General features: G+C 60.0%; 3 protein-coding genes across 5 annotated transcripts; all 3 read right to left on the reverse strand.

The window, feature by feature from the left end:
* Positions 1-1,049: 1,049 nt before the first annotated feature.
* Positions 1,050-6,219, reverse strand: FBLIM1 (filamin binding LIM protein 1). 2 transcript variants are annotated; one of them, XM_065037689.1, is made up of 9 exons: positions 6,097-6,219; positions 4,779-4,934; positions 3,809-4,017; positions 3,345-3,466; positions 3,145-3,256; positions 2,888-3,057; positions 2,603-2,781; positions 1,802-1,919; positions 1,050-1,520 (listed from the first exon to the last, which is right to left on the reverse strand). In XM_065037689.1, the coding sequence occupies exons 2-9, from the start codon at positions 4,802-4,804 to the stop codon at positions 1,407-1,409; spliced, it is 1,050 nt and encodes a 349-aa protein (XP_064893761.1). In that variant the 5' UTR covers positions 4,805-4,934; positions 6,097-6,219; the 3' UTR covers positions 1,050-1,406. The 2 variants fall into 2 exon arrangements, with proteins under 2 accessions (XP_064893761.1, XP_064893759.1); XM_065037687.1 differs by having other exon boundaries at positions 4,779-5,116; positions 6,097-6,209.
* Positions 6,220-6,772: 553 nt separating this feature from the next.
* TMEM82 (transmembrane protein 82) lies at positions 6,773-11,243 on the reverse strand. The gene is made up of 6 exons (XM_065037691.1): positions 10,379-11,243; positions 10,224-10,296; positions 9,816-9,990; positions 8,576-8,984; positions 7,292-7,479; positions 6,773-7,193 (listed from the first exon to the last, which is right to left on the reverse strand). Exons 1-6 carry the CDS (start codon positions 10,455-10,457, stop codon positions 7,131-7,133), a joined length of 987 nt encoding a protein of 328 aa, XP_064893763.1. The 5' UTR covers positions 10,458-11,243; the 3' UTR covers positions 6,773-7,130.
* A 153-nt stretch (positions 11,244-11,396) lies between these two features.
* On the reverse strand, positions 11,397-13,763 carry SLC25A34 (solute carrier family 25 member 34). Of its 2 annotated transcripts, XM_065037686.1 has the most exons (5): positions 13,023-13,759; positions 12,392-12,457; positions 11,932-12,084; positions 11,712-11,846; positions 11,397-11,631 (listed from the first exon to the last, which is right to left on the reverse strand). In XM_065037686.1, exons 1-5 carry the CDS (start codon positions 13,497-13,499, stop codon positions 11,449-11,451), a joined length of 1,014 nt encoding a protein of 337 aa, XP_064893758.1. In that variant the 5' UTR covers positions 13,500-13,759; the 3' UTR covers positions 11,397-11,448. The 2 variants fall into 2 exon arrangements, with proteins under 2 accessions (XP_064893758.1, XP_064893757.1); XM_065037685.1 differs by having other exon boundaries at positions 11,397-11,846; positions 13,023-13,763.
* Positions 13,764-13,986: the final 223 nt, after the last annotated feature.

The following is a 13,986-nucleotide window of genomic DNA, read 5'->3' on the forward strand; positions in this document are numbered from 1 at the left end:
GACTTAGGGCACAGCACTCCCCCAGCATGGGACGCGGGGTCCCCCCTAAGCCAGACCCCAAGCTTTACGTGATCGGGAAAGACCACAACTTCACATTAACTTCCTATTTATAAATCAATCTATAGCGAGTCCCGACCCGATTGATGGGCTGTAGACGCACATTAATATTGTGAAAATTGCATTGTAGATGGGGAGAGTTGGCAGGAAACAGTTGTGGGGTTGGGGTGATTAATCAGCCAGACTCCAGCACATACATTAACCCTTTCATTCATAAAGACAGCCCACGCTGGAGAGACATAAAACGTGACCTAGAAGCGTATGGCTGCTGGTTTGGTGTTTTTTTTAAAAAAAAACTCGCTTTTTACATCAGGAAAACATTAAACATCATCTCACATGCTCTTGCTATTTTCTGCTCTCAATTTGCGGCTTTTTAAGCACTTTCGGTTATAAAGAAAAACCCCTTTTTCTCTGGCTGGTTTGCAACGCCCTCGCAAGCAAAACCACCGAGACATCGGTTGTGCAGATGTCGGGCGCGCAGAGAAATGGTCTAATTTCTGCCACTTTGGGGCTCAGACCGAGAGAAGGTCAAAAAGCTTCCGATGCTGGCGCGATATTATCTTGAAAAACATGCAAAACCAGGGTTGTTGGTCTTTCCCGTCCCCCCCGCGCTGTCGGGTGTAGGAAAGACAAGCGTTTAAGCTGGAGCTCTTTTGCGTGATGGAGGAATTGTGCTCGGGCTGCCCTCTGCCGGCTTCAGGACTTGGTTGAGACGCAGCCCAGACAGGCTGTCATAAAAAGATCCACCACCAAACACTCTTTCCTCAACAAAACCCTGAATCTGTCCCCAAAAAATGACCTTCTGCTCTCCCCTGGGTGACAGCAGCATCTGCCAAACCACTGGACTCCAAAACCAGCCCCGTTATCGCCCTGAGTGACCCGACTCTTGCCACACCTATTCAAAAAATAATAATTAAAAAGAGTTTTTTTCTTATTTTTAAACTTGCGTTTTACAGGATTGGGATGCGGGGTGGATGAAAGAAACAAAGGGGTTTTAAACTCGGGGTTTTATTTAACTATATCAGCGCCTGCTCCGCGTCACCACAGAGAGAAACGTTCAAGTGAAACCCCGAGGAAAATTGAGAAGAAATAAACAGAAAAACACAACAAAACACCCAAGGAAACCAAACTGGCCTCGGGAAAGGACTTTAAAAAAAGAAACAAATGAATAAAACCTCAGGTCCTCCGCCACTGCCGCGGCTTTTTGTGTTCAAAACGAGCACAGAGCCACATCGGGGCATCACATCTGCGCTTCTCCACGTGGCAGAAGCGGCTCCAGGGCCATTTTGGTGATAAAAACCCCGATTCCGCAGCTTTGCCAGGCACAGCAGAGGCTGATCCACTGGGTTTTAGCAGGACGACTCGTTTCTGCGGCGGACGTGGCAGGACTTGCAGAGGAGGTGGTCGCCCAGGGGGTAGCACCCGCTCTCCGTGGGCTCCGGCGACAGGGGCGTCCCACAGCTCTGGGGGCGAGAGGGGAAAGTGGGGGGACATGTTTTGAGGGTCCCCATGACACCTTGCACCCCATCCTCCCTGCAAAACCCAACAGCAACAAACTACCTTAAAAGCATGAAAAGCTGCAGCTCTCCAGGCCGAATGCATAGTGCTTTTTACCTGATTTTTTCTTTGCCCTCCCCGCCACTTGCAAGATAAAGCAGTAGCTAAAAAAATAACCCCTGTGGTCACGCTTTGCAAAGGGTTGGTGCCAAACCCCTCGGGTTTTGGGGGGCACCCCCAGCTGTACCTCGCAGCAGTAGCAGCTCTCGTGGAAACTGCGACCCAGACACTCGATCTTGTAGGTGTCCTTGTCCTCGCCGGGGACAATGGGCTGTTCACAGGCGCTGCAAACCACGGCGTATTTCCTAATGGCATCAAAGCGCAGTGGGGTAAGCTCTGAGGGGGGACAGAGATGAGCTGGACCCCCCCAGCGTGGGGGATTCTCCCTTGTGCTGGGCACAATGAGGCCGGATCTCAAATCCTGGGATCAGTTTTGGCCCTTCACCTCAGGGCTCAAAATGGCGGCATCAAGATCACCTCAGGGCTCAAAATGGCGGCCAGAGGGGTGGCAGGATCACCTCACACCAAGAAAGGCCTTGAGGTGCTGGAGCGAGTGGAGAGAAGGGAACGGAGCTGGTGAGGGGCTGGAGCACAAGTGTGATGGAGCAGCTGAGGGACCTGGGGGGTTCAGCTGGAGAACAGGAGCTGAGGGGAGACCTTCTGATCTCTGAACTGCCTGAAAGGAGCTTGGAGCCAGGGGGGTCGGGCTCTGCTCCCCAGGAACAAGCGCCAGGAGCAGAGGAAACGGCCTCAAGTTGCGCCAGGGGAGGTTGAGGTTGGATGTGGGAACAATTTCTTGCCCAAAGGGCTGTGGGGCATTGGAACAGGCTGCCCAGGGCAGTGCTGGAGTCACCATCCCTGGAGGGTTGGACAGACGGACGTGAGGTTCTCAGGACATGGGGCAGGGACAGGGGTGGGTTATGGTTGGACTGGATGATCCTCAGGGTCTTTTCCAAGCAAAATGCTTCTGTGATTCTACGACACGCACCTGTAGAAGTCTGTCACACAATACACCTCATCCCGCTCGCCCAGCGCGAAGCTCTCGGTGCCGATGGCCCGGCCGCAGGCGCTGCAGGAGAAGCAGCCAGGGTGGTAGCCCTTGCCCAGGGCATGGACAACATGGTCCACGATCAGCCCCTGGCACTTGGCACATTTCTCCAGCGTGGCCTGTGGTTTAGAGGGGGTCATGCCATGAGATGCCAGCTCCCCAACAAGGGACTGCACCTCCTGCCACCCCTGGGGGTGCTGGTTGTCCCCGAGGGAGGACAGATACCTGGTAGCAGGTGTCACACGTGGGGCGACCATCTTTTTGGTAGTAGCGCTGGCCGGCCAGGAGCCGGTGGCAGGTCCGGCAGGTGAAGCAGTCAGCGTGGTACTGTTTCTGCATCGCCTCCACCGTCACGTCCCGCGGCCCCAGCGCTTTGTGGCAAAAGGCACAGACATCTGTGGGAAGAAGAGAGAACAGGGTTTGGCGCTGTGTGCCTCAGTTTCCCCAATTGGGGATGAGCCCACAGCTGGATCCCCCCTTACCTCTAGAACCATCCCTCTCCGTGTACCCGTTCACATCCTGCCACTGCGACCTGCTCGCTTGCTCCTGGCAAAATGTGGGCGTCCTCAATTTGGCGGGAAAGGCAGAAGGGGCCTGGGATTAAACAAAAGCACGTTGACATTTATGCTTTTGCAGATAGGGAAACTGAGGCACCGGGGCGATCGCACCCCATGATCCTCACCTGGAGGGCGCTGGGTTCCGCGAGGTCCAGTTGCTGCAGCGCCGGACCCAGCGCCTCGGCGGACAAGGGCTGGGGCGCTTCCGAGAGGACGAGGACGGGGGTGGGGGCCACTGGGTGGGTTTCTGGGGTAAAAAGCCAAATAAGGTGGGTTTAGGGGGACAATAACATCCAATAAAACCCTGTGGGAATAACACCCCAACAGCTTTGCACCAGCGCTCACCGACCTGCCCCAAAAGCAAACGCCGTCGTGGCTGGAGGGGACAAATGGCACTGATTAGCAATGGAGAGCAAACACAGCCCTTCCCCGCAGCCGGATCCACCCGGGGCAGGGTGCAGGGATTTGGGGAATAACCCCCCCAAAAACCACATTCCCCCCACCTGCACACACATCCTATAGCGAGATATGTCTGCAGCATCCTCAGCACCATCATCATCCTCCCGGCCCCCCCACGTACACCCCTCACCTCCATTGGGGAGCGCAGGGGGCCGCGGTGCCGGGCTTCGGGGGCGACGGCTGCTGGGGACCTCGGCACCGTCTGGCTGCGGTTCCCGGTGGGGTTTGTCCTTGGTCGCCACCTCCCTCCGCGGCGGCACCAGCGTGATGAAGACAGACGAAGCCATCCTCTTCTCCACTTTCCCCGGCAGCATTGCTGAAGCCATGGGAGGGCCAGACCTGGGTTCAATTTGGGGGAAAACAAGATCAAAGAGAGCAAAACCTGCGGGCGCACCGGCAGCTCCCGCTGCCGCACTGCCCTTCGGCCTCAACCCGCCTCCCTCCTCGCCCTCCCGGAAAGGGAGAAGGAACCAGCGTCCCCATCCCACGTCACGGCAATAAATGGTCTCGTGCCTTGGAGGACACAGACTGAAGGGTCTCAGCAAAGCAGCACCCAAAATCTCCCATTTTCCTGCCTCTGTAGCCAAACCCCACCCTTCTGAAAGCCTTTTAACCCCCTTTATACCATCTCATTGCCCCCACCGGGGATTAAACTCCCTGTGGGCAGCAGGAAAAACACACCTTTCCTCTTAAAAACACAGTTGCAATAGGACCTGCTTTTGCAAATGCTTTTTTTTTGGGTGTTTCTAGGTCCCCTGGCTCCCCGTTCCCCCCACTGTTACCCCCATTTCCCTGTTAACCACTCCCAAGCTCGGGGGCATCCCCCTCTTATTTTTGCAGATGGGGAAACTGAGGCACGATGCTGCAAATCGCCATGTCCCCGCCACCGAAACACCCCCGAGCATCACAAGCAGGATGCGCCGACCCTGATAAACCCCACTCGGGAAGGAAAGGGCTGTTTATTCAGCTTCCCAACGGGAAAAGCAGCTGGAGCGAAGCTTCCCCTTCCCAAACAAGACAATTTGGGGGGGGCAGAACCCCGAGGCTGCGCCGGTGAAGCAGGATTCATCCCCAAAATGAATCAGCGGCTTGGAAAATACCTGTGTGACGAGTTGCCCGGTCTCATGCCCCGGCACGAAGCGGCTCCGCTCCCCAAAAAGTCCCACTCACGGGTGTCGGTGCATCATTCTGGGGAACGGCCAGACCCCCGCGGCGGGGGAAAAGCTTCGGGACGTGCACGGCGGTGACTTCAGCCTCTGACTCGAGCCAAGGAAAGGGATTAAATAGAAAAAGAAACAAAAAAACCCCAACAAAACGAGCGGCTTCACCTCCTTCTTCCCTCCCTCCCCGCCGGCCAAACCCCAAACGGGCTCCGGCGCTGCCAGCCTTCACCGGGCCGCTCGGATCCTCCTGCCGCTTTCCCTCCTTCCCGGCCAAGCTGCAGAAAATAGGGGGAAAATAGTAATAATCGCTTAAAAAAAAAGAGAAAGAAAAAAAGTCTCCGGGGCTAATGGGAACCATGTGCTCAGCACATTCCTCTTTGTGCCGGGGCTGAGTGTGGGATCCCGGCAGCCCCATTCTGGGGTCCCCTCCCGGGGCTGTCAGGGTGGTCAAAGCTTGAAGGCCTGTTAATGGGGTCCCCCCTCTTTTTTATGGGGTGTCCTCCCACCTCATGTAGCTCCAGCCTGTTTGGGGACAGCCAAGGCCACTTTGGGAAGGGCCCCCCAGTTTCCTGCAAACATTCCCCAAAGTCTTCTGGTGTGGGAGCTCAGGTGGGACTGATGGGGACAGGGACACTTAAGGGGCACCCCCACATGCCCCCAAAACTGGGATGGAACGTAGCCCACCTACAACTGGCCCCCAACTCTGTCCCCAGCCTTGGGGACCCCTTGGAGAGCACTTTGAGGATGCCCAAGAGAGAAGGGATAGGGTGGGGAACACACAGCCCTTGCTGTTCCCTTGTCCCTTCCCCAAGTGGCCCTGCTGTCCCCATGTCCCCTACCGGGGCCTTGCAGTCCCCCCCAATCCCCTGTCTCCCCCAAGCAAGCCCCCTGTCCCCTACTTAGGGGTGCCCTGTCCCTTTTGTGGCAGTGGCCTCGCTGTATCCCCCAAACCTGGGAGCCTCCCTACCTGGGGGTGTCCCTCATCCCCTACCTGGGGGTGGCCCTTGGTCCCCTCGTCCTGTCCCAGGACAGCTCTACAGTCCATACGCCATTACCTGGGGGGGTGCCATGTCTAGTCTTGGGGTGCCCCTTGTCCCCTACCTGGGGGTATCCCCTACCTGGGGTGTCCCCCATCCCCTTCCTGAGGGGGTCCTACCTTGGTGGGGAAGTCCCCTATTCGGAGGGGAAGTTCGCCTGCCTCAGGTGGCCCTGCAGCCCCGCCACCCCCGGGGGTGTCCCCGTCCCTGTCCCCTACCTGGCAGCCGTGCGGGTCCCTCCGTGCGCTCCGCGGGCGCGCCCGGCGCGGTGGGGGCAGCGGGGAGGCAGCACCGCCCGGCATCACCGCCCCTTCCTCCCTCCTCCTCCTCCTCCTTCCTTCCTCCTCCCCCCCGCCTGCCCCACAGCCCGGCCCGGGGCGGGGGCACATGTCCTTAGGGTGCCCCATAGGTCCTTAGGGTGCCCCATGACCCCTAAATGCTTTGGGACAACCCCTGTCCCCTCCCAGCTTGTCCCATGGACCACCCTGATTGCCCCCAGCACCCTCAGGGTGCCCCGTGTCCCCGGTACAGTCCAGGTTGCCCCACACACCCCCCCACACCCAAACACCCGCGTACCCCCATACAGCCCAGGTGGTCCCCTATGCCCCCATATACTGTCCCATATACCCCAGAATGCCCCTATACAGCCCCAGCCCCTCTCCCGCTGCCCCCCCACACAAGCAGCAGCCACCTCCAGGGCCTCATTCCCTCTCCAAATCCTGCCCCCCAAGCGCGCAGGGCCTGGCACCCCATTGCGCGGCACAGCCGGCTGCAGCCGGATGGGGAAACTGAGGCAGGGAGGCACCTCGATAGGAACCGCACCACCCACCTTGTGCAAAAAGCTGCACCGTGAGCCCGTCTCCAGAATAACGGGACCCCAGCTCGCTCTGCCCGTGGATTTTGCTGGAAAACACTTTATTTTCTGAGATTTATATGCCCCCAGAGGGCCCTGCACCCCAACAGTGCGGCCCTGCAGCTGCCAGGACAGGGACGTCCATCAGCATCCCACATCCCCGGCGGGACCAGGGAGTGAACTCCCAGCACCGCTGCAACCTCACAGGGTCCCCCCAAAAAAAGGGGCCACATGAGCCTCCCCTGCCCCACAGCATGGGGCCAAGCACCTTCCAGAAGCCCTTTTTCCTTCATCCCCACGGGGGACACGCAATGAGGAGGATTTAAGGGACACCCATATTTCGTGGAGCTGGACAAAGCCACCCAGAGTTTCTGCCGCCCGGTTACACCCCGTAGCTCATCACGACGTCTCTTCTGATCCTGATCCCAACTGCCCGTCCAGCCGAGATCCTGGGACCAAATCCTACAGGAGATGGAAGAGACGCGGGAAGGTCCCTCACCGTGGCCTCGGGGCTGCCGCCAGCCCCTCACCGTGGTGGCAGGGCGGTGACGGCGTCTCACCTGCCGCCAGCACGACTCCAGCATGGTGCCGGCGCGCAGCAGACACCACAGCTCTCCCAGCAGCGAGATGAAGACGTGCAGGACGTCGGTCCAGCGGCCGACGGTGAGGAGGAGGATGAAGAGGCCGCCCATCCGCACCAGCACCGTCTGGTACGCCGCCCGCCCGCCGGCGCTCTGCCCCGGCTCCTCTGCCGGGACGTGGCATCGGGGGGACCCTGAGCCCCTCAACCAGCCACACAACCGGGGACACCCTGCACTGCTGGGTGGCTTTGCATATAGCCCCAGCATGCCCCATACTGCCCCATACATGCCCAGGGTGCACCGTATACAACCAGGATGGATCATATGCCTTCTATACAGCCCAAGGATGCCTGATATACGTGCAGAATGCACTGTATATGCTCTGTACAGCCCCAAGATGCCACATGCACATCCAGGTTATACATCAATACCCTCTGTACAGCCCCAGGGTGTTCCACACAGCTATACATACCCCCACCGTGCCCCATGTACACCCTATACAGCCTCAACTTCACCCCTGTGCCTCCATATACCCCCAGGATGCCCCATATTCCCCCCATACAGCCCCAGGATGCCCTCTGTGCCCCCATACTATCCCAGGATGCTCCATACGACCCCATGTACTCCCAGGGTGCCCCATGTGCCCCAATACAGCTCCATATACCCCCAGCATGCCCCGTATACACTCTGTACAGCCCCATCTGACCCCTGTGCCCCCATATAACCCCAAGATGCCCCATACAGTTCCATACACTCCCAGGATACCCCATATACACCCTATACAGCCCCAACTGGCCCCATACCCCCATATACCCTCCGATGCCTCGTATACTCCCAGGATGCTCCATACTGGCCCATATACCCTCAGGATGCCCCATATACACTCTGTACAGCCCCAGCTAGCCCCATGTCCCCATACACCCCCAGAATGTCCCATCCACCCCATACACACCCTATACAGCCCCACCTGGGCCCCCATATACCCTCAGATGTCTCATACAGTTCTATACACCCTCAGGATGGCCCATATATCCCCCATACAGCCCCAGGATGCCCCATATAGTCTCAGAACGCACCATACAGCCTCATATACCTCTGGGGTGCTCCATACTGCCCTGTACACCCCCAGGATGCCCCAAGTGCCCCCATACAGCCCCAGCGTGCCCCATATACTCCCATATACCCTCAGGACGCTCCATACTGGGACATACTTCCCTCCCTCCCCAAAAAACCCCACAACTGGGGGGCCGGTCCCCTTCTCACCTTGCATGTAGATGACCAGCAGCGTGTAGCAGATGGTGAGCGGCGTCCAGAAGCGCACGGCCTCAGCCGCGGAGAGGAAATCCCGGTTGATGAGCGCCACGGCGGCCAAGTCACCCACAGCGAAGGCGACGGTCAGAGCGTTGCGGAGCAGCCGGGGGATGCCGTGACCCACGGTGAGGAGGAGGATGCAGACGCCGCAGTAACGCGCTCGGCTGTGCAGCTCGTAGAGGGTGCAGACGTGCCGGGCCAAGCGCTGGGTGTAGGTGGCCAGTAGCCCCGCCAGCCCGGCCGCCAGCGCCAGATTACAGGTCCCATGGGGAGCCCCTTCCAGCAGGAAACTGAGGCCGCAGGACACGCCGCAGCCCAGCGAGTACTGGCACAGCAGGTAGAGCTGGCTGCTGTGGGCGCCCTGCGAGAGCGGGACGGCACCATCAGTCACGGAGCAGCGAGGGGATGCACGGCTGCAAAGCGATGCACGCCTTCCTCTGTGCTGCACCCTCCCGTAGCCCCCATGGGTGCTGCAGGGGCACACACAGCTGCAAAGCAACGCATAGTTTCCTCCATGCCGCACCCCTGAAGGTGTTGCAAGCAGCAAGGGGCTGCAGGTTGCAGAGGCATGCATGCAAAGCGATGTATGGCTTTCTCCATGCCAGCCATCCTCATTCTCCTTTCAAAAGTTGCAAAGAAGGAGAGGATGCAGAGCCTCCTCCATGCAGAGACTTCCACATGCCCCACAGGTACTGCAAGCAGCAGGGGGATGCATTATTTCAGGCACACCACAGCGGTTGCAAAGCTGCAAAGGAAGGTAATGGATTTTTTCTCTATACTGCAGCTCCCTGTAACCCCTCAGGTGCTGCAAAGCTGCAAGGGGATGCACAGCTGCAAAGCAACGGGTGGCTTTCTGCATGCCAGCCACCCCTGTCCGCCCCAAAGCTGGTGCAAAGATGCAAAGCAAAGTGTGGTTGCAAAGTAATAGATGTTTTTCTCCATGCTGCAGCCCGGCTGCTGCAAAGCACTGAGGGGACGCACTATTGCAAAGCCACATACAGTTTTCTCCACGCCAGCCAGCCCCGTCCTCCCCACGCAGGCTGCACAGCAGCAAGGGGACGCACAATATCCCCCACGGGCGTCGCAAATCAACGCGCGGTCACAAAGCAAACCCCTTGCAAACCTACAAGGGCCACACGGCTCCCTCCGCTCCACCCCCCGCCGTGCCTCGGTGTCCCCCATCCTGCCTCACCTTGCCGAGGGAGAGGACGGTGGAGACGGCGCGCAGGGAGAACTCCAGCACAACCAGCGCGGCCACGCGGGATCCCACCAGCGCCAGCAGCGCCGCCAGCACCGCCACGTGCAGCAGCTCCAGCACCCGCCGCTGCGCCCCGATCGCCGCCTTCTCCGCCTGCCGCTCCGGGTCGCTGGGGACAGCGGGGTGACACTGAGCCAGCCGGGATGTCCCCGTCGTCCTCCACCACCCCAAAATGTGGGGGCAGCCTCAGAACCCCCCCTGCGCTTTGCAGCGGGGAGAGGAGGGTGCAGCCGCTGCTCAGGCCACAGCAGCACCCATGGGTGCCAACACCTGCCGATAGTGGATCCCAAAAGCAGATCCCCAAAACAAAACACCCCAGGGGAGAGAAGAACCAGCGCTTACTTCAGGCACTGGATGTAGAGATAAACCCTCAGGAGGCTGCAGAGCACTGAGACAGCGCAGGCACCCACCAGCCCTGTGGGAAAAGGCAGCAGTGGGTCACCGGTGTCCCCCAGGCTGTCCCCAAACCATCCCCACACCACGCCGGGGACACTCACCTTGCAGGAGCGCGTCCAGCAGCGCCCAGCCCCACGCCAGCCCAGGCAATGCCGGCACCCAGGACCACAGGGAAAACATTTTTGGTGGCAAGGAGCCCGGCAGAGCCAGGCCCGGGCTCCAAGGTCCATGGGGCGGAGATGGGGAGGGGCCCCCCCAGCCGGTAAATCATTGCCAGGGTAAACGGGGGCAGCTGGAGCCCCGGGCGGAGGAGCTGAGCTACAGCTGCCCCAGGGACGGGAAAATGAGGGTGGGGGATGATGAGGTGATGGGACACATATGGTGCAGCTCAGGGACCAGCATGGCTGTTGTGCTTTCCAGCCTGATGCATCATGGAGTAGAATCACAGTGTCATTTTGGTTGGAAAAGCCCCTCAAGATGAGCAAGTCCAACCGTTCCTTACCCCCAGCACTGCCCCATGTCCTGAGAACCTTATGTCCGTCTGTCCAACCCTCCAGGGATGGTGACTCCAGCACTGCCCTGGGCAGCCTGTTCCAATGCCCCACAGCCCTTTGGGGAACAAATTGTTCCCACATCCAACCTCAACCTCCCCGGCACAACTTGAGGCCGTTTCCTCTGCTCCTGGCGCTTGTTCCTGGGGAGCAGAGCCCGACCCCCCTGGCTCCAAGCTCCTTTCAGGCAGTTCAGAGATCAGAAGGTCTCCCCTCAGCTCCTGTTCTCCAGCTGAACCCCCCAGGTCCCTCAGCCGCTCCATCACACTTGTGCTCCAGCCCCTCACCAGCTCCGTTCCCTCCTCTCCACTCACTCCAGCACCTCAAGGCCTTTCTTGGTATGAGGTGATCCCGCCACCCCTCTGGCCGCCATTTTGAGCCCTGAGGCTGTTCTGGTGCCGCCATTTTGAGCCCTGAGGTGATTCTGGTGCCACCATTTTGAGCCCTGAGGTGATGGGCCCAAATTGACCCCAGGACTCGAGTATTTGCGGTGTTTCAGGTCCTGGCTTTGCACATTATGAACCCCCACCCTATTTGCGCCACCCCATAGACCCCCAAAATGACGCCATAAATAGAAAATCCCCTTTTATTAACAGCCGCAGCGGGGCGGGGAGCCCGTCCTACGGCTGGGGGGGCTGCTGGTGCTGCACCATCTTCCTGAGCTCATCCCAAAAGAAGAGGCTGAGGACGGTGTGGGGGCCAAGGCGGAGGTAGACGGCGCCGATGCCCTTGTACAAGCCCAGCAGCCCCTCTTTGCTGGAGATTTGCAGGACGCAATCCCAAAAACCCCGGTAGAGCTTGCCCTGGGGAGAGAGGAGCCGGCTGCGCACCCCCGGCCGGGTGCAACCCCGGGAAAAGCCGCGTCCCCCCCCGAAATCCTTACCGTGCCGTCGGCGTCCACGGGCTGGTTGTAGAGCCGGGTGCTGACCACGTCGAAAGGCGTCATGGTCACCGCCACGGCCACGCCGCTCACCATGCCCCCCGCCAGCACCGCGGCCCAGCTGCCCTCCCCGAACCACTGCGGGAAGCGCCGGCCGTCAGCGAGAATTCCCCCCAAAACTTGGGGTGCGTGGGGGGGACGGATGGGGCGCGTGTCCCCTCACCCCGCGCTGGCAGACCCAGTCCTTGGCGGCCGCGAAGGTGGCGAGTTGTGCGGCCGAGCCCACGGCCACGCGGGGCACGGCGCCCGTCACCCCCCGCCACAGCCCCGGCACCCCGTGCTGCCGGTAGATGCTCTCGAAAGCCCCGGAGATGCTCTGGGAAGAGAAATATATTATTTTTTTAAAAATCAGGAAAAATAGGAATGGTGTGTCCCACCCCCCCATGCAAAAGCTCATCGGTGACACGAAGCCACCGTGGCTCCGGACGGGTGACACTGGTACTGAGGGGTGTCTGGTGTCACAGCCCCGCATCCCCGTCCCCCCTCCCTGCCCTCACACAGTTATTTACAGCACCTATACGTGGCCGAGCTGCCAAAAGCGGCTCGAAATACCCAGCGGCCAAAATAGCATCGTCCCGGCATGTGCGCGGCCACCAAATCTTGTGTCCCCCAGTCCCGCTCACCTCGTGGTTGTGCTGGTGGCCCACGGCCACAGCGGCCAGTGTCTGCGCTTGGAGGTGGGTCTTGACCTGGGGGGACAACACAGGGTGACAAACACCCCCAAGCCCCCGCTGGACAGGCTGTGGTTTCCCCCATCTCTTCTTAGCAGCTTTTAGGGGTGTCCCAAGCCACCCTGGCAGATGTGGGGTGCCCAGATGTGTTGCTAAACAGCTTCTCTAGGCATTAAACCCTGTTTTTTTTTATCCTTCCCCCCACCTTGGTAAAAAGCCCCCCCACAAACACCACTGCAGCCCCCCCACTTGGAGCTCTGCACCCCCAAATACAGAGGAAACCACCAAAAAGAGGTAACAAAAATATCCCTATTTGTTTATGAGGGGTTTTCCACTTCATTTTTGGGGGGGGAGGATCAAGGGGAAAGGGGGAGGTTTGGAAAAGTGCGTGTATGAAGTAGCCCCATATTTTTGGGGGTGCAAAGCAGGGGGAGAAGGGAGGCACCGGGGCAGCATTTGTATATTATAGGATGTAGCCAGCTCAGGGCTGGCCAAAGCTTGGGGGAGGGGGGGGGGCTGGGGGTGTCCCCAAAATGCCTCCCTCCCCCTCATTCCTCCCCCCCGGCGCAAGGGCATCACTCACCAGGTACGCGGGGCTGCTCACCACGGCTCCCACCGCCCCGGCCACGGCCCCGGCGGCCACGGTACCCCCGGGGTACCGCGTCCAACCGGCATCCTCAGCGCAGGAGTAGCAGTAAAACCGGACGCCGTTCATCAGCCCCTGGTAGAGGAGCCCGGCGGCCAAACCCTTCTGCAGCCCCCGCACCCCGTCGGCCCGGCACACGGCCCCCAGCGCCCGCAGCACCCCCCGGTAGGGCCGGGGGTACGTCCCGGGGGGCTGCAACTCGCCCTGGAGCTGCAAGCGCGTCTTCACCACCTCCAGCGGGTTGGTGAGGACACAGGCCAAGCAACCGGCAGTGGCTCCCAGCACCAAATCCGTCCCCGGTGGAACCCCCCCGGCTGGGGATCCCCGTGCGATGCCGGGTCTGTTTTGGGGGGGATAAGGGAATTCATGCAGGGGGGGTGTGGGGAAGGAGGCGAGAGCGCCAGCACCCGCCATTCAGCACCTGCCTGCAGGGATGGCCCCGGGCTCCGGCTTCCCCCGCTCAACGCGGGGGGAATAAAGAGGGGAGCGAGCGCTGTGTCCTGCAAAACACCCCCCAAAATCCAGAGCCGCCCCCCCCCCAATTTGAGAAGGGATTTGGGGCAAAGGTCAGGCCTGGGGGTGCGTCCCCCCAACGTCACCGGCACACGCGCCGCAGCCAAATCCCAGCTGAGTGTCCTCGGCTCTCACGTGACGTGGCCCGGCGCAAATAGGGAAAAAAAAGGGCTGTTTCTGAAAAAAAACAAACCAAAAGGCGCGATAAATTGGAATAAAAGCCAAAGGAGGGTGGTTTAGGGGGCACAGGCAGGAATCCACCCCCTCGCCCCCATGAACCCCATGGGGGGGTGAGGACCGGCCAACTCGTTGCACGTGTGGCTGCGGTTTGGGGGGTTTGCGGGGGTCTCTCCACCTTGTCCCTGTGCCAGCCCCTCCCGGGGTCACT

This window comes from Columba livia, chromosome 21, assembly GCF_036013475.1.
Source record: "Columba livia isolate bColLiv1 breed racing homer chromosome 21, bColLiv1.pat.W.v2, whole genome shotgun sequence".
Classification (NCBI taxonomy): Eukaryota; Metazoa; Chordata; class Aves; order Columbiformes; family Columbidae; genus Columba; species Columba livia.